The 27,284-nt window shown below is 37.3% G+C and overlaps 3 protein-coding genes and 1 pseudogene across 3 annotated transcripts; 1 reads left to right on the top strand and 3 right to left on the bottom strand.

The window, feature by feature from the left end:
* Window positions 1-1,536: 1,536 nt before the first annotated feature.
* Window positions 1,537-7,547, top strand: LOC149025571 (RING/U-box superfamily protein). Its single transcript, XM_089145776.1, has 7 exons — window positions 1,537-1,934; window positions 2,339-2,397; window positions 5,062-5,934; window positions 6,121-6,536; window positions 6,654-6,743; window positions 6,840-7,007; window positions 7,133-7,547. The coding sequence occupies exons 3-7, from the start codon at window positions 5,064-5,066 to the stop codon at window positions 7,277-7,279; spliced, it is 1,692 nt and encodes a 563-aa protein (XP_089001902.1). The 5' UTR covers window positions 1,537-1,934; window positions 2,339-2,397; window positions 5,062-5,063; the 3' UTR covers window positions 7,280-7,547.
* Window positions 7,548-9,334: 1,787 nt separating this feature from the next.
* RABA1G (RAB GTPase homolog A1G) lies at window positions 9,335-13,260 on the bottom strand. Its single transcript, XM_089145775.1, has 2 exons — window positions 12,801-13,260; window positions 9,335-10,196 (listed from the first exon to the last, which is right to left on the bottom strand). The coding sequence occupies exons 1-2, from the start codon at window positions 13,019-13,021 to the stop codon at window positions 9,764-9,766; spliced, it is 654 nt and encodes a 217-aa protein (XP_089001901.1). The 5' UTR covers window positions 13,022-13,260; the 3' UTR covers window positions 9,335-9,763.
* A 5,049-nt stretch (window positions 13,261-18,309) lies between these two features.
* Window positions 18,310-19,867, bottom strand: LOC149025569 (WUSCHEL-related homeobox 9 pseudogene; annotated as a pseudogene).
* Window positions 19,868-24,784: 4,917 nt separating this feature from the next.
* Window positions 24,785-27,057, bottom strand: LOC149025568 (rac-like GTP-binding protein RAC2). Its single transcript, XM_089143144.1, has 7 exons — window positions 26,737-27,057; window positions 26,499-26,586; window positions 26,285-26,394; window positions 26,139-26,202; window positions 25,647-25,711; window positions 25,466-25,531; window positions 24,785-25,275 (listed from the first exon to the last, which is right to left on the bottom strand). Exons 1-7 carry the CDS (start codon window positions 26,833-26,835, stop codon window positions 25,177-25,179), a joined length of 591 nt encoding a protein of 196 aa, XP_088999270.1. The 5' UTR covers window positions 26,836-27,057; the 3' UTR covers window positions 24,785-25,176.
* Between the last annotated feature and the right edge of the window lie 227 nt (window positions 27,058-27,284).

Here is a 27,284-nt window from a genome sequence, read left to right as displayed (position 1 = left end):
TAGGTCTGGTAACCGATAAACTTTCCACATGGTTTGCTAAAGGCAGCTCATTTAGGGTAGTTTTTTAACCAGAACTTTAGAACTGCAAAAACTGAAATTGTTTAGTTCAAAGGATAGAGACATGTAGGTGTTTTTATATATTTATATTTATGGCTGACATAATGAACATTTATTATATATTTGACACGTTTAATCTATTTTTCTGTTCGGTTGGAACTAAAAATTAGAATAATAACTTTAAAAATTGTTTCGAAAAATGGGTTTTTTTTTTTTTTTTTTAATGGGATATCAACTAACAAGAACTAATTAAGTGGATGCAGTTATATGGTTTTTCACCATTTTATTCATTTTTATATAATTTTTGGAATTAGTTCTATCAATTTACAAGTCTTGACTGGCAAGTTTTAGGTAGAAAATGGAAGAAATAAGGAGCATTATAATTATAAAATACTCTAATGAGTTTCATGTACTTTGTTTTTGGTATTGGTATTTTTTTAATACTGAAAATGAAATGTGTCTGCAAGTGTCGAACCCACAATATTTTCGCTGAAAAAAATGAATCTTTATCACTCAACCAACTCTGCATTGATTTTTTGTGGTGTTTTATAATCAAATGAATTGTGGGTACCCATATAAAAAGGAAATATGGTATATTCCAACAAACTTCTCTTTTATTCTTTTATTTTATAGATATTTGATATTTTGAGTTTCATCAGAAAAACATACCAAATAAATAAGAACATTAGTTCAACATAGTGGATTGACTTGCCCAACACCTTGTTGGGTCCTTAAAAGTTTAACTTGATAAATGATTCAAATTGTGTATTTTCTTTTAAGAGGAGAATAGAGGATAAAACTCCTAATAAATTAGATCTAAAAATTTCTATTCTCATCAAGGTATTAACTCTTTCGCATGCTTCCTAGTTACTAGCATTAAGACTACAAAGGGCTGTCAATGCAGGATTGGTAGAGTGGTAAAATCCATACTTCTCAATGGAGAGGTCGTAGGCTTGATCGTTGCAGACAACGTCTCCCCCCCCCGAGGATGTAATCAAGGTGTGCGTGAACTGGCCCAAATGAACCTCAGCTTCGAAAAAAAAAAAAAAAAAAAAAAACTACAAAGGACTATTTATTTATTGGTCCTTTTTATAAATAAGGGATAAAAATATTATATATACTATCAGTGAGAATCGAATCCACGTGCTGGTCTTACGCATTATATCTAAATTCACTGTAACAAGATGATTTTAGCTGTTTTAAACCAATTCTACCCTCTTTTAACTATGTAAATTTTGATGTGGAAAACAAATTTTAATTCAATTTGGGATGAGAATCCTCACCAAACTACTCCTCTCCAATTTCTCTTTTTCCTTTAAATTTCTTCAGTTGTCATCCAATTATTTTACCTAGGGTAGTAAAGGGATACAGATGCTCTTTAAATGGTGAAAAGTCACCCAATCCCATTCCCATGTTATCCTGAGCCATAAGTTTTTCTAGTCAATTTGGTTTTCCCTTTCACTAAATTTTATTTATTTTGGGAGAAAGATTCCTGATTGGACAATCATTAGAAACAGCATGGAATTTGTGAAAGTTTAGGAAAGTGTTTTTGGTTCGTAAAGCATATTCCTTCTCTACCCAAGAAGTACCCCAACCCATTAATTCACTGTGAGGTCATCTTACGAAATTGGACCTTAAGATTAATTCCTCCTCTTCAACTTTTTAAGATTTCTCAGAATTTCGAGATTTATAAACTTATAATCTAAGAAAATATAGCAACTTTTTTAGCGGTTTGGAATTATAGATTTATAGTTTCGCGTTCAATTCATCAATCTTCGTGGATTTCTGCTAACATGTAAATGCTGAAGATTTAAATCTTGGAATTCGCAATCTAAGCCCAGAAAAAAACTACCAAAACTGAAGCAAATTTTCCTTTGGTACTCCTCTTGACCCAACTCGTTAATTTTCCTTTACCTGCAAATATTTTCTGTTGCGAAATTTATCTGAGAAGTTCATCATCCATTACTGTGCATCGATTCTGGTTGATGTACTAGTGGGTTATTTTTTCTTTCTGTGGTTCTTTTTTTTCTTTCTTTCTCTGTATGTTTCTATGTTACGGCTTTCTTCGGTTTCTGTGGGCGTTATCTTCTTACTTGTTTGGTACTTTTCCCCTCTGGTATCGCCAATTTCATTTCTCTTCCCGTTTTTTTTTCCTGGGTGCTTTCGATCGACAGAGCGTGATGTTCGATTTTTGAGTTTGACACCCCTATTCTCTCTCCTCTTGGTTCAACGCTGTTTCTTTGAGTTTGTTATTAATATTTTTTCCACCTTCTGGTTGCAGAAGAGTTGGCTGATTATCTAATATCTGGAAGCTGTGTACTTGTTGATGCCTGCCAAAAGGTATGGTTCTGGAATTTGTGGATGCTTTTTTTCTTCTTCTTTTCTTTTTCCTTCTTGGTTTGTGTTTGATAATATATTTTCTTTACATGCTCATAGTAGATCATCTCCCTATGTGTTTTAGAATTTTTTGAAAGCATTCAAGAAAGATCACAAGTTGCTAGTTCTTACTTGGCTATTCCTTTCATCCTTTGTTCCATTGCATAGAGGAATTGTTTGTTAGTTATTATTATAGGGTATAACTGGAAGTTTTCTACCTTGGGGAGAGTGGGTTGGAGTATGATGCTTTTATAGTAAAACTTCGTTTCTGGGGTGCGATGCAATGGTTAGGTCTAAAGACAGAGACTTTCTTTGTTACACCTAAAACGTACTAGGTTTTTTGTAGTGTCTACTAATTTCTGCTATTTGACTCTCCCATTAGAGTTTCGAGTGTAACACCCTTTGCCTGTGCATATGATATGGCAACTCTTTGGCTTCCGGTTTGTTCTAGAATTGTTTGAAGTTTTGGCTGAATTTCTTGGTTAGTTGTATTCATATTCTCTATTGATGGCCTGGGAGTTGAATTGGATGAGGAAGTTCCTAGTTTTCTTGGAATATGTCTTCTCTGTCTTTTGTCTGTCTACTAGTAGTTTGCATATTGGCATTGATCAAGTTTGACCAAACACCACCATTTATTCTTTGACCGTTTAATTTGGAAATACACCATTTAGTACTTCAGTGTTCAGTGACTTGATTTCCCTTGTTTAAATCTCTTTGTTTTAGTGCTTTTAAAATGTGGTGAAATGGCTGAATCATTGTTCTGGAAGTGATGGGAAATAATGGATTCATTTGGGTTGGGAGTTCTAAATGCATTTTAAACACATTCTGTGCTTTAGTCAAATGAAAAAAATGGTTATAATACCCTTCCATTTTTAATGATATTGTTAATTTTTAAAAAGCTTACAGCTTTTACCTACAATTCTTAGAAAATGGTAGCTATGCACAGCCATTATTCGTAGTCTTTAGAGTGACAAATCTTGTCAATATATAGCCAGCCTTTGCTCTTGTTCTCGCCAGTCGTTCGATGTGCGATTATTTCCACCCATGCAACACAAACTCCTACTTCAGGTCCAACTATAACTTCCTCACCGTCGAACCATGGGACCACCGTGACTATGTAATAGTTTCCACTGTATTCACAGCTGGATTATGGACCTGATGTAAATGCCTTGAAATTTGATTCTGAAGATGTGATTTGGAAGGAACCTATATATTATTTCTCCAACTTTTTTTCTTCCTCCTGTTCAGAATTCTTACCAAAAAGTTATTTTTATATTATCGCATGGGCACCCTTATGGTACAAGTTCCATGCACCATCGTTATTTCTAAGGTAGATGGAGCTCTTGTTTGGGTCAGACGGCTGATTCCACCACTGGATATATGAGGCTTGCTTTGATCACTAATATGGCATGCCATCTGGTTGAATCTTCTCTGCATTTTGTTTTAATGATGGAATCATTAATCATTTGAAACATGTATATTGGCCCTTTTTACAGTCCAATCCTTGCTAAAAACTAGACTTTTGAACATGTATTGTCTGTTTTCCCCTTTTGTTTCCAGTTCTTAACATATTTGACTTTGCCATACAGGTTTTGATCCTTTTAAAACATGTCTGTACCAAACACACTTTTCTTTGTGTTCTTATTTTAACTGACTATTGTATGGTCATGGTGTCTTCTCTGTGTCCTTATTTGGTATAGAATGAAAATTATTTCTTCATCTATTGGCTAGCTACTTCCTCTGTTCCTTTTTGTATGCTCTTCTGTGTACAGCTGTTGTTTACCTTGTGTTTCCCAATTATAGTCAGCCATCGTTATTTTCCAGTTTTATGCAATAGTTTCCTTCCATCCTTCACATTTCCCTGTTTATGCCTGTCAATATTTTCTAATATGTTCAATTTGGTGAACCTCTAATACTTGAATCTAATCATATGGCTTCGAGTAGTAGTTTTTCTAACTTACAAATAGGAAACTTGCCTTTTTCTTCTGTTGGGTATCTCTTTAAAGATTTCATTCTGATCCATTCTCCACATTCATCAGAATTCCAAACGTTTCCTTTCTATGATCATAATAAGTGCAAATGGGAGTTAAGCAAGGTGTAGCTGAATGATTTGAATAAGCCTTGTTTTATGTTAAAAATATATGATATGGGTGTTTGTTAAGCCTTTAGATCAATAATTATTGTAGTGAATTATGGCATTGTCTTTCTTATGAAAAAAGCAATTCCTTGGAGATCGGTGCTGGTCGGGATGTCTTGGGGATTGAATGCTCAAAACCATTTCGATCTTTGTTGCTTTGGCTTCCATTCCTTGGTAGGATGAAGCGCATATGAAATTGAATTTACTAAATATGTTCTAGTATTGCTTTTCTGTCTATTTTCTGTGGTCTAGACTTGACTATCTATAGACTGTGTGGACCTTATGTTTGATCTTTGATTTTCAAATTCTTAGTTAGGAATTAGGAAAATCAACTAGAAAAGATGTTGGATTTAAGTTCACAAAATGTTGCATTCTTTGTATTTCTCATCGTTCCTTCAATTAACATATGAGGCTTTATACATCTTTTTTTCACTTGTTTGTGTAAAATGATTAGAGTTTTCTGTTGGAAAAAAAAAATTAATTTTCAACAGATATGGGACAAAGAAACATCCTCTGCACAAGTCAGATGCTCGATGGGGAAATCCATCAACTGGGAGGCCAGCACCATCTCCATCCCGAGCCCTGTTTTTTCTTGGGAAATATTGCTGATTTTCCGCGTCCTAATGTCTATACAGTTTTATCAGCTTCTGGAAATGCCAGTAATATTGATAATGGAATGTATTTTGGGGCCCAATACAATAGTCTTCCGCATCATCATCATCCTATGATGGCAAACCTTGATTTTGGTGGTGTTCCTGTGTCAAATTTCTATGATCCCTACATGATACCCTTCTCTGGTAGGAGAAACTTCCCTGTTCCACTAAATCATGGCCCCACTGATCAGTTACCTGGTTCAAGCAACCAAGGCATGAGTGGCATTAATTTGGGTGAATACGAAGGGAATAATCATTTCATGGATGGTGTTAGAGGCTCATGCAAAAGAAAGAATGCAGAGGGCTTTCCAAGGAACTCTCAACATGCCAATGGCTCGACAAGCTCAGGTTCATCATCCGCAGGCACCTCTTCGGGTATAGGCCGACACCATTGGGAACAACAACTTGAATCTGGTGTCCAAATGCATGATCCGGCAGCTCTTCCTCCACCTGAATTTGGAGGGAATGGAACCCTGTCAGTTGCTGAAGGGGGTCCTCAGAGAAGTGTGAGGAGCAGATCCAGTCCAATTGGCCTTCAGCGGGAACCCCCCCTTTTGCATAACACACATAATTTAATTCAGGGGAATTTTATAGGTCAGTCATTTCAGCCTGCCTGCAGTACTTTGGTGGAGCAACAGTTTGGGACCAATGGTATGGATGGACGAGGCTTGCCAACCTGGAGTTGTGCACCTAATTTACCTTATTTGCATGGTAAGTTTTGTCTTTCATTTCTTCCAGAAAATGGTTAAGACTATTGTTTGTTGATCGAAGATTGTGTATATTTCATGAGTTTCCCTAGTGATTTGATTGTGATTCAGATATTAACTTTGTTTTGAAGCCTTACACCTATGATTTTCTTTTTCTTTGGTCTTAAAGAGTTTCATGTTATTGTTACAGGGAGAAATGTCAGTGGAGGCTCTTTAGAAATGGGGGGTATGGCTGCACCAGGATACCAAGACTCCACAAATGGTGCAAATTCAGCGGTTTTCTTTTATCCTTCTTCCACTTCACATCAGCACAGCCAGCAGCACAATGATCATCATCATCCCCCACCTCCTCAAGTACAAGGCATGCCAAGTCACAATTTAAGTTATCATCCTCAAGCAGCAACACCATCATACTGGCATCCTTTGAACAATACCTTCCACCATAGTGGCCTGAATCTTCCTCAAGGTGATACAGTTCCAGGGGCTGGTTACCCGAGACCCGTTCTACCTAGTGGCTTCAGGATATATAGACCTCACCGGAGAGCAGTGCAGCCAGCAGTGCCAGAAGATGGTCACCGTTCACGTTTAAGGATTCTACCAGAAGATGTAAGTTAATGGTTTGTTTACCTTATACAATTTCAGTGGAAATTACAATGATGGTCGCCTTTTATTCTGTTTAAACTATTGGTGTGAATGATTCTGTATTTCCATCAATACATGTAGGAGGTTGCCATACTGGATTTTTCAGGCTTTGGGAGTTTCAGTGACCATCACAGTGACATGCGGTTGGATATAGATCACATGTCATATGAGGTAAGTTGAGAAGTAACATGTAAATATTACTATCAAGATATAAAACTTAACCAATTTCTATCAAACTATCATTGAAAATTTGGAATTCCATCACAGGAGTTGCTTGCCCTGGAGGAGCGTATTGGCAATGTAAAAGTTGGGTTGACAGACGAAAGCATCATTAGGCATCTTAAGACAAGATATCATGTGTCTCCACCTACTTGTATCAATTTGGAGGAGCCATTCAACATGGATCAGGATTCAGAGGCCTGCATCATATGCCAGGTATTTTATCAAATATGTCACAGAGAATAAATTTTCCTTTCCTAATATTTCCTGTTCCTTTTAATTCAAATGCCCGCAAATGGTAGCAGCTGGTGGTTGACTGGTTCTGATCTGGTGATTTACAGGATGAGTATGAGAACATGGATCAAATGGGAACTCTTGATTGTGGACATGAATACCATGCAGAGTGCATAAGGAAATGGTTGCTAGTGAAAAATGTGTGCCCAATTTGCAAAATTCAAGCTTTATCTGTGGATTGCAAAGATGGATAGAAGATTAGAGGATGAAAGAAACCTTTCCTTCTAAACTAATCTCTGTTTATCAGAGCCGATGCTTTATTGTGTATACATATAAATGATTTATTTTGACAATGCCTGAATATTAATTCTTTGGCTCCTTAGGGGTAAACGAAGTCCTTACCCTCTCTCTCTTGTAAAAATGTTATTCAATGTTCATTCAAGCACACTGCAGAATGGACCTTATTTAAGTAATAACAGAAGGATATTTGTTTCATCTTTGATCTTTATTTTGACGTTGTTTATAGCTTCTGGTTTTTTTCCACTTCTCAAAAACTTGTCTTCCCCTTTGTTAGCTCCAGTGTCTACATGTACAAAGGGCAGGTGGCCTATGCAAATCAGTGGCTCATGCTAAAAGCTCCAAAGCCATGTTTGATAGCCTTCTATAACACCAAAGTTTCCTTGCAGGGCTCCATCACATTGTTTGTGCCCGTGTACATAGCTAATTTATGTGATTACTTCAACTAGAGATTTAGGCTGGTGACTTGTTCAACTCTTTGAGCCAAATTTACTCTTCTAGTATCCCTTACTTGTATGTTTTCCCGTTTATCAGGCACAATTGGGAGAAGGCTTGTTGCTTTTGCTATTGCATCATGGCATGCCAGCAAAGTTAGGTGGGCATCATGACAGTCATGGGGAAGAGATTGTTGGACGGTTGGCCTTCGCTGCTCTTACATTTTTAGCATATCCATTCCATAGGATTGATTAGCCTAAACCATGTAACTAATTTGGGAAATTACTTATTGTTGTAAACTGAGAGAAATTTGTACTTGAAAAGATGATTTCATTAATTCACCCTAATAGAGTATTTATAAAATTTGCAAATTATAGTTTAGAACCAATTTAGAGATAGGAGTACACAAACCAGATATGGAAAGAAATAAGAAATAACTCAAGTCCTAAAAAGGAGAGGAGACCTATTCTTAATTAGGACTCCTCACAACACTTATCTACCCAAGACTTTGCCACCAGTGCTCTAAGAATTTGCATTAATTCCATTTCAAATTAAAAGAAAGAATCTAGGTGGTGGAAGTTTATGTGGAAATTACCCATCCATCCTAAATTCCTTGTTTTCTTTTGGCTTACTTTAAATCATGGATTACCTGTTCGAGGTACAATTGCTCAATGGACAAACACTCAATCAAATTGTGTATTTTGTGGAAGGGAAAGGGAAACTATCATGCTTTCATCTCGTGTGATTGGACAAAAAGAATCCACGCGGCTGGTCTAGCAGGTTTAAGAACTGATTTTTGGGCTGATACATCAATCTTAGGGATGTGCCAACAAATTTTATCTCAAATGGGAGGGGGGGGGGAGGGAATGCTACCTGGATTCTGGTTGTCTTCATCATTTCCTGCTATTTAATATGGCATGAACGAAATGAAGTGGTCTTTTCAAACAAAAAACTTGATCCAACTTCGATTGTTAATCAAATCCATTATTGGGTGAGGCTGATTCAACCTAAACCTAATCTGAATGGGATCCAAGGATCCAGAGGGAAAGCCAAAGTGATGATTTTTGTAATGAGATACAACACAATGAAACACAAACCAAAATATGCCATCTTATTTCACTAAATACTAATGTTATATTAATGTGTACAAGGATTTATAACAAACGGGTGAATGCAGCTGGATGGAGCATGGGTATTGTGGTAGACGGACATACAGTTTGTCAATTTTGGTATGTTTAATACTGATAATGCATTGGAAGCAGCACTAGTTGGATTGTAAGAAGGACTGCAAGTAGCATAGTTTTGAGACTCGAAGTAAAGTATGTTTGGAGTAATCAGCAGGACCTAAGGAAACTATTATCCAGACCTTATCAGCTAACCTGGCCCTTTTTTGTAATAGAAAGGTTGATGCAAATAGCCACTACGAATGTTGAAACATTTTTTGAAGAATTCCCAACCTCTCAACTTCATTCTAGGATGACCTATCTAGCAGTTAATGCTACAATGGGAAATATAAACTATAATGAACTGCCTAACTATATGTGTAATTGTCTTTAACTAAATATATATAAGTGTTTTTTATTATCAAAAAAATTAAAAAAAAATTAGAAAAAGAATTTCAGTGTTTTCCCACCATCGGTGTATCTGAATACAATTATAGTCCAGAGCAACCAAATGTAACAGAACCCTATGGTAAAATAAAAATCAAAAGTACAATCTTGACTTAACAATAAACAAATAGCAACACGTCTGTTAGACTCAAATGCAAAGAGATAACCCGATACCCACCAACTTTCTATAGATTCCAAAACATTTTGGCTAGCCCTAGACAAATTCAAAAATACAATGCTGATGATATGACTGTAAAACTATGTTCGTGAGAGCATCCCATGTGGTGCTGTTCCCAAAATCTCAATAAGCACTATCAGGAACCACATCACAGAGAATGAGGGATTCCAACGCAGAGCAGTGGGATATACATACAACACCAAATTATCCACGTTCTGTTAGTTAGAACAGCATCCAACTTTCTTAACAGCTGATACATCATCCTTGCCGCCCACATTGATGGTTTGTCCTTTGGGTAAGGCTGCAGGGTCATCTCCAATATCAAGAGCCTTCCTACTGACAACGCGATAGATCTGTGAAAGAACTTCTGTGAAGGCATTTTCTACATTCATGGATTCCAGGGCAGAAGTCTCCATAAAGAAGTTGTTCTCCCTTTCAGCAAAAGCTTTTGCATCCTCAGTAGAAACAGCTCGCAGGTGACGCAAGTCAGCCTTGTTTCCCACAAGCATGATCACAATATTTGAATCGGTGTGGTCCCTAAGCTCTTTCAACCATCTCTCCACATTCTCAAATGTAACATGGCGTGTAACATCGTAAACAAGCAGCGCACCAACAGCTCCTCGATAGTACGCACTTGTAATTGCACGGTATCTATGTAAAGAAATGAAATGAGACACCAAATTATTAGGCAGCACTATAGATTTTTGTCAAGATGTATTAGCAAAAGAGTTGGGAAAAAAAAAGGGTCAAGAAAAGATGAGATCAGTATAGTAAAAAAAAATTCCCCCTACAAAGGGGCTTAATAAGTTGGGGATAGGGATATTAATATGCCTCAGCAAGAGTCGAACCTACGACCTCTTCACTAAGAGGTGTTGGTTTCACCACTAGAACAGCACTGCTTTGGCTGAGATCAGTACAGTATTATGCAAACAAAGTGATAGAAAAGTGCCTGGACACCTACATGACAACCCTGACAACTGTGTTCACTAGGGAGACAAGAAGGGGCATGGTGTGGGACCCCAAGACAATCAACATCCTACCCGGGTTAACAAGCTAAATATACAATCCCAACACATCTTTACTACCCAAAAACATTGTGATCAACTCTGTAATCAGGCCTCAGCCATATGTTTTGACTTGTAGTCATCCAAGATGAAAATTACATCAACTCTGGGTCATGACAACACAATTCACAAACACAACCAAGTAATTTACAACCTGCAGTTGGCATTGCAATTTAAAACATGCAGTTGGCTAAGAAACTTTCTTGTGATTGTTCAATCTTACTAAATATTTCAGGCAACAATTTGCAACCAAATGCCTATTATCCTGCCTTAATTGATATTTCAAATAAATTATTTCAGTATGACACAAGCAATTGAAAATTTAAGCTCTCCACATTCATGTCTAGGAAGTTCTACAAAGTGTTCCAATGCTCTAATATAATTGATTGCAAAACACTTCGAACCTCATAACAGAGGATGAAAAATAATTAAGTAGCAGAAGTTACTACTAACAACAAGGGTACAACAAATGTCATACTAGAATTGTGGTTGTAAAGGAAAACCTAACAATAACACCCCCAGTAGAAAGTGCTACTAAACAAGCTTAACTATAATAGACATCACTTGATAGACTGATTCGAGTAGATTGAGTTCATTGTTCCATTTACAAGGAGAAAAAGTATATCCTGGTCTTCACATTAACAGGCAAACTACACAAAACCCTTAAAATCAAAGAATAATTAAGAAAGTTATTTTACTTTGAAGCCCCAAGAAAAAGCCACAAGCAAACCATACCAACACAGTTTCCTTTGACAAGCTAATGGAAGTTACTTTCCAATTCCTCTCTGTAACAGTGTAACTGTTCCAGGAGAAAATGTAAAAGGAGAAAAAGTATATCCTGGGCTTCACATTAACAGGCAAACTACACAAAACCCTTAAAATCAAAGAATAATTAAGAAAGTTATTTTACTTTGAAGCCCCAAGAAAAAGCCACAAGCAAACCATACCAACACAGTTTCCTTTGTCAAGCTAATGGAAGTTACTTTCCAATTCCTCTCTGTTACAGTGTAACTGTTCCAGGAAGATTGTTTTCTCCCCAGTTTTAAAGGATTCACACATTGAGGTTCTCAAACAACCTAGCAATCACAGTTTAAAATGTCTCAGGGTGAGATATCCGGAACAGTTCAATGCAAAACATAACAAACTAAGAGGATGTATCATAAGGTTTCTGTTTTCTTTCCAGTTTGAAGCTCAGACACAACTTCTGTGTTTCTGGGCTATTTCCCCCCCCCTGTTTTTGGGTCCTGAAATTATGTATGGTTACACTGGGGGCTTTTTTCTTTTGTGTGTGTGTGTGGGGGGGGGGGGGGGGGGGGAAGCATTCCGCTAACTAAAAAGGAAATGAAAACTTGTATGGGTTGCATTAAACATTCCCAATGGACGAGAATTTCTTAATGCACTTACCCTTATTATCTTCCAACAGAAAAATATGCAGCACAATGAGATGAAAATTTTCAAACATGCCGCACCCTTTTCATACTCACTCAGTGTTTTGTAGGAGACCACAACTAAATACTGAACAATTAAGCATGTAACATCAAATTCTCCAATTCCAAACTTAAATCTCTTTGTTAACCTGAGCCTGGCAATCCAATCTTCTGCCTAAACATAAAGAAGCTCAAACCAAACAGTCGCCTGTTTTTCCCAGTGGCTTCTATACGTTTCTTTAGCCTTATTCAGTAGTTATTCTGAAACAAACTCATGTTTTATAGTTCTTTGCAGATCAGCCATATAATACATATGTATTTTGGTAAGAAGATATTCTCATAATAGAAGTCAGGTGTGCATGTAGCATCCCTTCACAGATATTCTCAATGTGTTTATTATATACCAATATCTGAAGAGAGATTTTTTTATTGGATAATAAGACCAGCATCAACCCGAAGTTAGAAGATAGAACTTTTACCCTTCTGATAATATTCAAACATAAGATGAACAAACACGATTATATTCGACACTGCTCCCTGATCTAATTTAAAAAAAAAAAAAAAACAACAACATTGTCTCCGTACGGTTCACGATCTGAGCGCATCCTAACATGGTAATTCGGTAGTTGCTAAGTGTGAAACAAGATAAACAAAATTCATGTAAAAAAAAAAAACTAGAGATCTGCGAATAGCAATGAAGAAAAGATGTGTCCAAGCATTGTATCTTAGAAGATTAAGGAGGAGAAAACACGAGCGGATCAAACCTTTCTTGGCCGGCTGTATCCCAAATCTGCGCCTTGACGACCTTATCGTCAACGTGAATGCTACGCGTAGCAAATTCAACACCGATCGTAGATTTGGATTCAAGGCTGAACTCATTCCTGGTGAATCTGGATAAAAGATTGGATTTACCGACACCTGAATCGCCGATCAAAACCACCTTAAATAGATAGTCGTAATCGTCGTCGGCTCTGTATGCCGCCATTGGTATTCGATTCGATTCTTCCCTGTGAACTCAAGAGAGAATAATAACGATTCGAAGAGCCTTTACAGATTGATTACGCGCCTTCTATATCTAATTCTTCTTAATAGGTGTTGATCCTCGTCCCTGTAAGATTCAACATTTCGAAATTCGAAATACAGGAAAGCCAGAACCAGAAGCGCGAGAATGACGGGAACCTTTTAGAGCGGTGAGGGTTGGAGAGGGCTTTAAATATCATACAAACCCATTTTCCACTGTTTGGGGAGGGAAGACGAGGTAGGAGAAGAGAGAGAGAGACCGTAAGGTCAAAATTGTCAATTCGGATACTCTCTTAAGGCCTAAACAGTCTTTTCGATGACAACAACCCCCTCACCCCCTGGGCGGTGGGCCCCCCAAAAAAATACCAGCCTCTAATATTGGCAATTTCTTCCTCCGAATTTCCGATTAGTTTTTAGTTTCGATTTTGTTATAAAATACAGTTGGACCGGATCCTGATTACGTGACGTGACCCAATTCATTTTATAGCCCACATGAAATAGGAAAGCTTTTGTGTACTTTTCCCTTGTTTTTGGTCATCAAAACTCAAAAGCATTTGCGTGTTGGGGTTGCTTTTTTTTTTTTGTTGGTCAATATTGGGGGTGGTATTTGTGCATTGGAAAATAGTTCCCATCTCTTTTTTTTATTTTCTTTTCTTCTTAAAACTGGTAGCTTCTCCATCCTTCTATACAATCTAAATTTGGATTGTATCTCCGTATGTGGATGTTGGTGTTCAACTGTTGTTGTATTTGGTACAACTTTCATTTTAAGGGTTTATTGGACTTGATCTATCCCTTAGTCTGGATGACCCTGTCTATTGTATGTACGACAGTTTGGTCAATTTTCACTCCTTGGTTCGACCCGAACCTTGTGTTATCATGCATTTATTGTATTTTTCTTTTCTTTTATGTCTCTGTATTTTTTTTTTCTTATGCGTGATTGTACTTTTCGTTTCTAAATAAAGTGTTTCCTTTACCAAAAAAAAAATTCTAGATTTATGGGTTTCACACTTAATGTATGTAGAATTTGCTTCTTTGGTAGATATGGAAGTAGTAAAATCGAAACATCTCTGAAGGTATTTTCCTAGTTGTCACTTTGATCTCAGTGAGACAACAAATGAAACAACGACCGACATTGTTACATTTGGTCCATCGACCTTGTACATCCAAAATTGTGACAAAGTCACCTCAACACCATCCTACTTGGTCAATTAGAACATTATGAAATATTTTCTATACAGGGTTTTGAAAAATGTTTAAAACTTATGCATATTTTTTAATATAAATATATGTTTTATTTACGTTATTTTATAGTAATGATTTATGTTATATATCTTAGGGGTTAAGGATCACACTCACGTAGCACAGTGTGAACCCTTATGCGACATGAATCTAGCTTGAGCCCTAGTCTAACCTAACCAAGATTATATAACTATATATTAATATAATATTAATTTTTATATATCTTGAGACTTTGGGACTTGTAGCATGGGTCATGGGTCATAGGTCTTGATCCAGAAATCACATTTTATCATGCCTATTATCCTGCTTCGATTGTTTATCAATCAATAGAACACACCCTATCAAATTTTCTTGCTTCATGGGCATATCATATTGTCATACTACTAGTATGAAAGCATGAACCCAAGAAAAATGCCTAAATTTCTATTTTCTTAAAGTCTTTAATCATTCAATTTGCATACAACAACAAATAATGCCCAAAAATGTAATTTTGTTTTATAATATGATAATCATTAATGTTAATTACAACCTCATTTCAATAATAATGTAATTTTTACTTGATAGTTATTTTCTTTGTTCTATATTAATTAAAAAAATTTAATCCCTAAATGCTTCTTTGATATGTTTTTTCCATTTCTGAGTGTTATATTTTGTTCTTTATCCTCTTCAATTTTAGGAGATTAAATAATTTACTTGAAAACTACAATTGGAAAAAAAAAAAAAAACAAACAAACAAATATCTTGTTTTTAACCAAAATATAAAAACTATCTAATTTTATTAAAGTACTCTTATCGGGTTTATATAATACCACAATAATTTCAATATAACTTTACTCTACAACAATTTCAAAATTATAACTTTAGTTTTCAATTCTAATATAATAGATCTACACAAAAACCATCTAATATACACGTTTAAATATATAAAATTTTGTATTTTAAGGATTGATAATCATTCAACTCATAAAAAATAAATATGACTTAGTTCACATTAATATAAAATTATTAAGAAAGAACAAAAACTTACCTATAATTTCCTTCCATAAGTAGTTTTTCAATTAGCTCCATAATATCAAACTTATTCTTTAAAAAAAGATAAACTAAAAATTATTATAACAAACATTCTCAATTATCCATGTAAATTTTATATGATTATTTATTATCATATATCATGCATAATGTGTGGATGAACAAAATAGTTATAATTCATCAAAGAATAAGAAAAAGAGAGAGATATATAAAATACTCTTAAAACACCTCACGCAATTAACATTTATAATTCAAAACATTTTTTACCTTTATGATACATCCAACAGCCTTATAACTAATGGTTACCTATAAGTATGACTTGAGATAGATTTATTTGGTTGACATTTAGCCCAATCTAAATTTTGACAAATTTTAATTTTTTTTAGCAAGAATTAGGATTTAGCTTGAACGATTTGCTTGAATTATGTAAGTCCAAAAAATAATAATAAATAAATTTATTTGTCACCACTTGATTTATAGAAAGTTATTATCTGTTGAAGTCATCTATCACCAACCGTGTAATTTGACGTGATATTTACTTAAACAACTTTTTGATTAAGTGGGAAAATTCTTCCATAACACGTCAAGCAACTTTTAACAATTGATAATATGAGACTCAGTCCTTAAAAGTAACTTTTAACAATTGATGGCATGAGACTCAGTCCTAAAACCTAAACCAATTTGAATATTTTTCCATAGGTTTTATGTCCATTTTAAATTTCAAAATATAGAAAAGAAAAATTGTTCTAATATAGGGATTTTTACTATTTATTTTTACATAGAATCACAATTTTTTTTAGTAAAAGGTAGATGTGTATTAGAAAGAAAAAAAATTACAGTCTGAAATAAGTCTTCCCTTCATTTTTCCCGGGGGGGAGTGAAATTTAAGTCTTCCTGGTAAAGCCCAACCAAATCTGCCCTAGCATTAGTCATTTTACATGAGAGCCTACATACGCTCATTAGACACGTAGGATAGCGATCCGCCTCCGATTCGTAAAGAATGGGGAGAGACGAAATTTCCCCCAAAACCCCCCCCCCCCCCCCCCCCCCCCGGTTCGGATGTCGGATAATTGCATCGGATCGATACCGGATATTTTACCGGGGTAAGTTTTACTTTCCTAATAGATGGGTAATGCGGATTCGCCGGTCCGGGTTCGGCCCGTTTTCGGTACAAAATAGATTTTATAAAAATCTGCCAAAAATAGCAATTATCAATCAATAATCGCTTTTCATCGGATCGGAACATGATGAAGCTTATATTCGATTCGGCGGATAGACTGCATCGGATTCGGATTCGGAGTCTCGGATTCCCCTTTCGGCCTGTCTCAATGAGCTCGGATGTCCTCCTCGTTGCATACCATGGTATGGTAAACCTATCTAAAATCATCGCAATAGCACTCGATGAATCAGAATGAATCTGGACTCTCTGGATAGAATGTTCCAAAGCTAGCACTAGTCCTCAACGAATGGCCGTGAGCTCCATGCAAAGAACATTTGTTTCTAGACACCTATCGAATAACAGAAGATAACTTCATGCATCTCATTTCTCGCAATAATCCCATAGCCTCCTTGATTCCCCATGACAAAGCTCATCACAATTGAGAGAAACCCATTCTGCAGGTGGCTTATTCCAAGTTAGAGCATGTGGTCTTGAAATCCTAGCTTTATTTTTTATTTTATTTTTTATTATTATTTTTTTTTGGTACAAATGCGCTTTTTTTATTTAAATCCTATATTGCACCTTGATCTTCCAACGATGAAACAGAGACCTATTGCGCTCATTATCTATGACTGGAATTTCTGTCCCAAGGAATTGACCTCAACCTCGTATAATAAATAATACGGTTTAAAACATTAGTGTGAATCTCCAACTTCCCCTAAAAAAATGCTATTATTCCTCTCTATCCAAAAACGATAGAGAAAGCAACAAAACTGAACCGAAATAGTTTACCAATCAAATCTTGGTTGTTAAAATGAGAAGTTGCCCAGATCAACTCTTCATCCCAGCTAGATCTATCGCTTGGCTTAAAACCATGTAACCGAATAATCAAATTCCAAATCTGTTTTGAATATATGCAACCAAAAAATAAATGGTCATGTGTTTTGTCCTCAGCAAGATAGAGAACACATATTGGGTTTGGAGCAACACCCCAAGTAAACAAACGACTTCTCACAGGGAGTCAATGAAGAGCAGCCATCCAAGAAACAAACATGAATTTGGTTGGTGCTATGGACCGCCACACCAGAGACCACCAATTTATGGTTGGAGCATGTGGCTGGATAACTTCATGTGCACTTTGCATAGAAAAATGACCAGAGGAAGTATGAAACCATATGAGGGAATCTTATTGAAGCCGTTGCCATTTTTTGATTGCCTTGATCTCCTCCTATCTATCACATAATAAATGATCATTGCAAGGGTTGAACTTCTGATTGGCGGCATAAATGATTTTAGATACTGCATCATGATGTCCACGACAAATGGCTTCCACAATAAAGTCATTTGTCTTGGCAATCGGACCGTTTGGAAGCCATGGGTCATGCCATAAGCCCATAACATAACCGTTTAGAATCACGAAATTTACATCTTCTACAATTCTTAATCTTATAATTTACTGTAATTAACACTTAGGATTGGGACATTCGCTTAAAAAAAAAATCTATTTTAGAAACTATATCTAGTGAATCCATCATACACAAGATCTTAAGGAAACATGTCTTTGAGAAAATATAGATTCCACGTATATATTTTCTTAACCATATCCAAATTACATCCATCGATGGATAATCAAAGTTACCTTACAAACTCATATTCCTGATCAATCGAAAGACCTAATTATTATAACTAATTCTATGACAGCTAGAAGACGATAAAAGGAACACTTGACAGATCAGCATGCAGCTCGAAATTACCTCTCTCGATCAGCATCGACCATAAGAAACTCGTTCAGTGGCTTAAGAGATAACAGTAAATCTGGGTATGAGCTACATAGCCACAGGATGGTGATCGAGCTTGCGCACAACATAATAGAATGCGCCGTGTTGCAGGGATTGCAAGGTGACGCCCCACACGTTGGTCGGAACGGGTTGACCAGAGGAGTGGATGAGAACGGCATCATCACCAAACGTTTCTCTTACGTTAACCGGACCGCCGTTCACCTCGAACGCCACGTCATTTATGAACACCGTCGATTTCGCCGCCGCAGCTGGCGGAGGAACCATATCACCACCACCTGAAATTTGTCAATCACAATTCAACACCTCACACTAATCATTGTCAGAAAGAAAGGTAAACCCCGTTCAGCCATGCACACGTCCTGTCTCGAAAAAGGATCCAGCGGTTATGTCAAAAGACTAATATACCCTCGTCTCTTCTCCGAAATTCCATCCAGAGTGAAAAAACTGACAAGTTCGTACGTACCTCCATGAATTTGAATCTGATTGAGAGTGGCCGTAGCAGCAGGAATGACGGAAGAGACAGCAGCACTGGTGGTGGTGGTGGTTCGGGCGGTAGTGGCTGAGGCATAGCTGAGCTGTTGGTCCAACGTCATCTTCGGTGGTGGTGGTTCTTTCTTTGCAGCACCTTGGTTCATCAGATCATTCAGTAGGAGACCGGCCGAGGGAGGTCCGGCCGTTTGATCCGAGAATTGAACCAGATTGGCCATGTCTGAGAAGCAGAAGCCATGATCAGGAGAGAATGAAGGCAGTTGGAACGGGAAGAAAAAGGTTTCAGATGACAGGTCCCTCGAACTGGAAGCGTCGAGGACGTGGGGATTGGGCCCTCCACCAACATCTAGGGCCATTTTCTTGTGGGTCCTTCGTGGAGGAGATTTCTCAGACGACGAAGACGACGATGATGATGGTGCAGCAATGGTCTGAACCGGAGGCAAACCAGTATTGGTTGGGACAGATTGAACCGATGATCTTACGGTCTGAAGGTGGCGCTGCTTGTGTTTGCTTCTAGATTTTCGGTTCTGGAACCAGTAGAAGACGTTGGCATCGCCTACTTGGCCGTACTCCTGCAACTGACTTCTTATCTTCCTAATTTCATCCCTTGGAGGGTTCACCATTCCCGAGTTGAATATTCCTTCCAGAATGCGTATCTGCTCCGGTTTAGGGTTCCATCTTGGTTTCGGCTCTGGGCTTCGTTCTTCACAGCTAGGCACTGTAACAAAAGCAAAGAACCTTCGAGTTAGGGTGGTCAGAACCCTAATTAAACCATCTTTCTGGTTTTAGCATGGTCAGAAGAGACAGAAAACCAAGATTCAAAAAGTCATATGGGAGTGAGCCCAGGGAAGAGGAGGCTTTAAGAAGCTAAGTAGAGAAGAGTCCATATGGAAGCTAATAAATTTTGGGGAGTGATATTGTTAACTTCATGTAATTTAATAGAGAGAGCTTGGCGTGAACGAATACCTGATGTGTGGGGGTTTCTCTGGCTTCCAGTTGACAAGAGAGGTGGGTTCCTGTCATGCTGCCATTGGTGATGAGTATTGCAGGGCTTGGACTTGAACATGCTAGGCCAGTGTCTGTTAGATGAAGCCATCACAAGAGTATTGATGGTTGGGTGATAAATTGCGTGTGAAGGCCAAAGTAGATGGCTAGCAATCTAAAGTAGCCAACCAGTTGATAAATCACAGAAAACCCTTCTGCTGTTAGGCTCTCTTCTGCCACAGTATCCTTAAACTCACACTAACACCTCTTCTTATAGCCCCCTCACCTACCGCTATGTTCAGTTCTTCCCAATTAATATAATAATAATAGTTCACGTCTCCCAAAGGAAAAATTTTAGTTTAACGGATAAAAATAAATACCCACTTAAGGAACAACAAAAATCGCCTGCAAGAACATAAACAGGAAAGGAAATCAAGCATCAAGAAAGGTAAATAGAAAAGGTGGCCAGTACCCTCCCATTCCCTTCTTACACATTTGCATTAAAACTTAAATGCTTCCTTCTACCCCATTACTCATGGTACAAGTCAATTCCCACTGATGCCAAGTAAGGAAACATGGAAAGCCACACATGCTGGTGCTTTATTAGAATCTTCATCAGGGAAGAATCAAAGATCTTTCAATGCAAAAGAGGTTGAACAGTTATCTAAGAAGTGTAAACCAAAAAGAAGATCAGTGTAACTTTAAAAAAGAGGAAAAAAAGAAGGCTGATGTGTCTTTTGCTTGATCTCTTGCAAAATTTACTCTCTATTCATTATAGAAGGAATCTCTTTCTGTTTTGATTTGCTTGCATACAATATTAATGGAAGGGAGAAGGCATAGCTATAAGTGTGGGATTATTCTAATAGAGTAGGTTGTTGAAAGAGTAAATAGAGGGTTTGAAAGTCAAGAAGGTATGAATGTAGAAATGGGACGTGATAAGAAAGTGGTAGCGGACAATAATTGCAGTTTTGGGTTATTTTTAGGCAAAGGGATGTGATTTTGGATTGTTGGATTGACTCGAGGGTAGATTCAAACCCAATTTATTTCAGAAAATTTTTAAGATCTACTTGAGATGTTTCTATTACAAATGTGGTATTAAAGAAAAAGAAAGACAGAATACTGGTTCTTTTTTTTCTTTTTTCGAAAATCGGTATTGAAACAGGGAAAGAGGGGAAGGGATGTCTTTGAAAAGGACTGTGTTGTCTTTGATTGATGGGATTTCAATGTCAAGGATCATGTCAATCAGTAGTGAATATAGAAATAGAAGTAGAGAAGAAGCCAGAGACAAATATTTAAGTGGAATCAGTTCTGGTTGAACCAAAAACACAAGAAAAGAATCCAGTTGGTGAACACGTACTCATATAATAGAAATCTGGTGAATACAATTTCCTTGTGCGACTTAATTGGGTGAGAACATAATTAGGTGTGTGGAAAGGTTGGGTGAATTGTGGTTTGTGGCAGGGGGAGCTAGGGTTTTACTGTTTAAATTCACATTGATGTTCACTTGTGGGCAACTGTGCTGGAAGCCTGGATTTCTGAAAAGAAGCACAAACCTTTTCTTTCTTTGCCTGAATGCAGTCTTCAACTTCCCATGCATGAAGACTTAAAGAGAGAGAGAGAGAGAATTTATGGTAAGCAGTAAGCTAGCTACGTGGTGTGTCGGTCTGATCCCGGCATGCAAGACACACACCCCTACTCTCGTGCGAGCCATCTCATCAATCACTGGCTTCATTGAAACTCCTTTTGCCCACCCCATCTCCTGCAAACCTTTATTGCTTGCCCAGTTTCTCTTTCTCTGCTTGTCGAGTCATGTTTATCAACATGTCATCTTAAAGTTATTGCGTTGGCCTATCAAATACAATATCACAGAGTATATACATACGTGAAGGCGGCCGTTCAAACCCTAGCAATACTTATAAATCGTGATACTACAACATGAAGGAAGCCATTAATGGGGGTGAATCTTCATTTTAAGAAGAAGAATCTCAAGGTCTGTAATGATCATGGTGTGCAGTGGATGTTGACGTGTTATTTCTACCAAATGTTTTATATTTGCTTGATATTGATATTGGAATGTGACCTATTTGAAAATCTGGATTGGACGAGTCGGCCGTGCGGTCAACATTGAATTTTAGCTGAAGTGAATGAAATACGTTTCGTTCATGGAATACTATTAATGAACACAAAGTCATACCAATTCATTTGCTTCAGGGGCCACCTTCACGTCTTGTGGTTCTTTCTACGACACTGACACTGGAGATGAGAGATGAAAGCACAGGATGTCAATTGCCCATGACTTTCTCTTCTGCAAATTCAATCTCTCCCCCATTTCATGATTAATTGATACTTCATGAAGATTCGAGAAAACATTAAGTATATGGGTAAGTTATGGCAGAAGCGTTTGGTCGATAAGGGAGAAACAGAAATGAAAAGAAAAGAATAAAATAGCTAGCAAGAAATGAAACAAAGTTTGCATTCTTGAATAGTTGAACACTTTGAATGTATATTTTTTACCAATGAATTAATTACGATAAACTGATTTCCTTGTTAACGCTTCAATTAATGTAATTCTGGTCAACCAAATACAGGCTAATGAAGAGAGAGAGGACCAGCAAAGGGATGTCGTCACTAGTCAGTAGAGCTCTCTAAAGAAGACTGTAAATCGTGTACGTTCGTCAGAAGTTGGAATAGCAAAAATTAAAAAATATAGAGGAACAGGGGAGTTAATACTTAATATTACACTTCCTGAACGTCTGGTTGCTCTCGAACGACCACAGAGATGAAATCCATTTTGCTGCCATATTAAATCCCTGCTGGTATTTTGTTCGATCGAACTGCTAGTTTAAACGGCTAAAGCGCAGTGGTTCTGGTATTCTCTTCCGCATCAGCCCGCGGCCTTTCTTGATCAACCGCTGGCTTCAAAGAGAATTAAAGCACCTTGGGATTGGGATGGTTCCTCGTGAGAGTTTAAAGTTGTGTAGCTGGTTACCTATGAAATACGAATTCATTTTTGCTTCATTAAGTATTATTATTATTATTATTTTTTTTGGTAAATGGAGATTTAATTAAAAGGAAGGTAAGAAAAAGCCAGGACAAGAAAAAGCCAAGACATCCTGATTACAAGCTTCAAGAAACCAAGGGGTGGAAACAGGCCAAACATTTAGACTTTCCACAAACTGGGTCTTCCTAGCTAGAGAATCGGCTATTGAGTCAGCCCACCCAGAAATAAGTTGGACCGACCATGACGGTTCGAGATCCAAAAAAGTGGTGAATATCCTCAACCACACGTTTAGCATCCATATCAAGGGTAGAAACGGGTCCACAAAACACTGGGTGAGGGTACTTGAATCACACTCAAAGGTAAGATTCTTTAACCCAGCATTTGCAGCCCACATAACAGCATCTCGCAGGGCAAGTGCTTCACCTGTGACAAGGGGACGAAGCAGCGAACAAGCACGATCCGTCGGAGTCCCTGAGGAGAAAACCAATCCCTGCAGCCCGATTCGCTTCTGAAAGTGAAAAATCAGAATTGATTTTTAAAGCCGAGCCTGCCGGAGGTAGCCAAATCCTCACCACGCCATTATTTTCGCTTCATAAAGTATGAACACCTGCAAAAGACATAAATGCATCTTAAAAGGGAAAGGTTGATTTCAGAAATTTATTTCTACCAAAAAATTTTTTTTTTCAGAAATTTTACATACTAAATGAAGGGCATCTAGAGGAAACACAGCCGTGAGAGGCTACGTACGGATTCACATCCTCTCTAATTCCTTTCTCTACAATTCCCTCCTAGATTGTGTCGTGTGGCATTAAGTAATCTAATAATAATAATAAGTTTTGATAATACCTTTCCTAATTTGAATTGGGTAATCCTTAGATTACTTAATTCCACATGGCACAATCTTAGGAGAGAATTGTGGAGAATTGTAGGGAAATGAATTATAGAGAATGTGAATCCAGCAAGGTAGAACCATTTAATCTTCAGCAATGACAACATATTATTAAGGAAGGAAGTTGATTCACATCGTCTACAATTCCCATTTCCTGTAATTCTTATATAAGATTGTGATACATAACAATTAATTATCCAACCGTCACAATTAAAACCTACCTAAGAATTGAATCTAATAAATCCCTAAAAGGTTGCATAATTAATTGTAATGTGTCACAATCTTATATAGAAATTACAAGAAATTACAGGAGGTGAAAATTGTAGAGGATGTGAACTTGGGTAAATGTGTATGGAAATCCAATATCCATATATAACCCCTTTGTGTTTGTGTGTGTGTGTTTTATTGGAGTTGAAATCTCCTTCGTGCGTCCAACTGCTGGATGGACAATATGTGGACCAATTTAATCACAACCGTTGAATTTGATTAAGTTATGATTCAAATCCAGCGATTGCGATTAAATCCGTTCATATGTTGTCCAATTCTCTATCACGCGTGACCCCAATTCTTGCATTCAACTTCAAGAATATACCCACACTAACATATTTTTGTGAACAATCCCAATGACCCAATTCATGAGATCTGTGATGAAATTTTATGCAAAGGATTTGTCCAATGGGTTGACCAATTAACTGATTAATTAAATTCGATAAATATGTACTCTATCTTCTTTTAGATTTTTGTCTTAAGATTTTGGGTAAGAGTTATCGCATGATTATTGAGAGATCTTCATTGTAAGTTTGTAACCTTCTTTATACATAGTGAAAGCTTTTCTTTGCCTATTGACGTAGCCTGTCATGTTGGAGGAACTGAGCATGGACCAGTTGAAATCATTTTGAAGTAGTAGAACGAGGCTTGATCATTTTGTCAACCGAACCAACCCATAAGGTAACTTCTCTCCTACTCGTCTTGTTGAAGCTCTGAAAAACCTCTTAGTTGGCATCTATGGGTGTTCTTGAGAGCTTTCTGTTCACGTTTTAGCATTTCGTTTCGAGCGAGGTCAGGGTTGAGTTACTAAAAAAAAAATGTGACAATTGTGTTTTCAGCTTTATGGGGCTTGTAATAGGGGCGCAAAGCGCTTGCTCATGCAAAACACCAAAACAGAGCAGCTCTGCAGATCAACAATCATGGAAGGGCCAGGTCACTTTTTCATATATGGAAGCTTATAATTCAATTTTACGTGTTCATGGCCTCAGGGTTAAAGAGGGTTATAGGCTTCCCACACCATTGGTGCAACACACTATTTAATGAACAGTAAACAAAGTGTAAGAAAATCCAAAGCTGGCCACAAATGTAACCAAAACAAGAAGCATTTTCCTATACAAATTGGGAATACTGCAAATCTTAGAGCCAACAATGGCTTAGTATCCAAGACAGCTAGCATTCTTCTTCTATTGATCAAGAGTGACATAAAATGGAAGGAACACTCATAAGAGTAACTATATCATATAAGGTATTATATCAATGCTGACTAGAGAAACACACAATGCCTTCTCTTTCGGTGCTTCTTCTTCGGTTTTGGAGGCCGTAAAACAACCTTGATTGCAGCATCAAACACCAGTTTCACATTCTAAGAGACAGAAAACAAGAGATGGTGTTAGGTGAAGATACTTTCATCATTAATGCAAAAAAGGAATTCAAACTCTTTGGTCCACAATCAGTTAGGTCCTGTGTTAGCAAGCATTGTTTCCTGAACCCCAGTAAATATATCTTAGCCACAATTTCGTGAAGGCTTATAAGATGTATAAATCCATACATACCTGCTGAGTCTTGGCGCTGCATTCTACATAAACTGCTGCACCAATCATCTTTTTCAGCTCCTCACCCTGCTTCAATTGTTTCTTCAGTGAATCCCAGATGAAAATATATACAGAAAAGTAATCAAAGACAGCCAAATAAAATAGCTATGATCTCAGGTTTTATGTTTTGTGGATGACTTGCCTGGGCAGTTGTGATTGGTGTTGCTCCATGATGTTCCATCAAGTACTGCTTGTTTTCTCGTAAATCTGCAATTAAATATTTCAGAATTGTGATTAAAAAAGAAAAAGAACTTATCTATCATGGAATGTTGTAAGAAAATTTTGTCAATTTAAGTGTTTGCAATTGAAGTCTGGTATGGTTATATGATTATATCAGCAAGCTGGTATAAGGTTGGTAGAGACAGAGTAATACATCAAAATCTAAAAAAACAATTACTGTGATGGGAAAACTAGTGTTGGACATAATAAAGACACTGTTGTCCTTTCAGCAGAAATTAGAAGGTAAAAACAAGAGATGCATTAATGTTATAGTATGGTGTTAGGTGCCAGCTTTGGTCGAACCCTCAATGGAACTTATCAAGACAGGAACCCAAAGAAGATCATATTGTTCTGTTCCAATCTGAAATTTCACAACAGACATTGCTTGAATGGTCATTGGGTTGATTGAACTTACCAAGCTTGGTTCCTACCAGAACAATTGGAACATTTGGAGCATAATGTCTCAACTCAGAGATCCACTGTGTACAGGAAAAGTATGTCAGATTCAGCTGGTCAGAGACATACCACTAGGGTTTGGAATGAGGGAATTGAGGAGATTACCTTCTTGGAGATGTTCTCATAGCTAGCTCTGCTGATAAGAGAGAATGCCAATATAAACACATCAGCACCTCTATAACTTAGAGGTCTCAATCTGTTGTAATCTTCCTGCCCTGCAATTTACAAAGCCAAAACTATGAATTAGCCATGTAATCACACTTCAAATTTCCTTATCTAGCTCCCATGGAAAGCTGAACAGACTAAACCAGAAGCTCACCTGCAGTATCCCATAGTCCAAGGTTCACTGTACTCCCATCCACCACAACATTGGCACTGAAGTTGTCAAACACTGTTGGAACATAATCCTAAAAAAAAAATACAGGAAACACATTAATCACAATTATTAGTTTGGATTTGAGTGAGTAGAACACATAATTAAAACTAGCAATTAAGAAGAAGGTGCCCATTGCCTCTTCTTTGCCTTCTACTTATAATCTATCATGAATTGTACATACAGTTGGGAAGGTGTTACTGGTGTAAGAGATAAGCATGCAAGTCTTTCCGACAGCTCCGTCGCCGACGGTCACACATTTGATAAACCTTGCTGTTGTCATTTTTGAATCCTCTTCCTTCTCCTCTTGCAGTTGAGCTGTGTTGATGAGCACCAGGCTTCAGAACCTTTCACTCAATTTCCTTCTTATCCATGAACACAAGTGGATCTCTGTTTCTGATTCACCACTAAGAAACATCCATTACCAGCTTGGATGTAAGTAAAAGGGAATGGAAGATGAGATACACAGAAAGAAAGGATTTAAGTGGTTTGGTGATGTGTTTGAATGAGTTCGAATTTTGAAAAGAAATGGGGGGAGGTTGGTGCTTTTTAAAAAAAAAAACTATATGCACACCCGTCACCCACTTTAGTGGTTCCACTTTGTCTTCTCTACCATAATTGTTCAAATGGCTTTCCGTTTTCTTCAAGTGCAAGGACAGAACATAAAAGGGCCACCAAAGATGAAGTTTGGTGCTGGTGGTGTAAGGTGTTAGTTGGTTAAGTGTTAGACAA

The sequence above is a fragment of the Hakea prostrata genome, chromosome 2, assembly GCF_041222555.1.
Source record: "Hakea prostrata isolate BN-2017 chromosome 2, UWA_Hpros_2, whole genome shotgun sequence".
Taxonomy (NCBI): Eukaryota; Viridiplantae; Streptophyta; class Magnoliopsida; order Proteales; family Proteaceae; genus Hakea; species Hakea prostrata.
The sequence above is the reverse complement of the archived record's forward strand: the minus strand, read 5'-3'. Positions and strand labels throughout refer to the sequence as shown.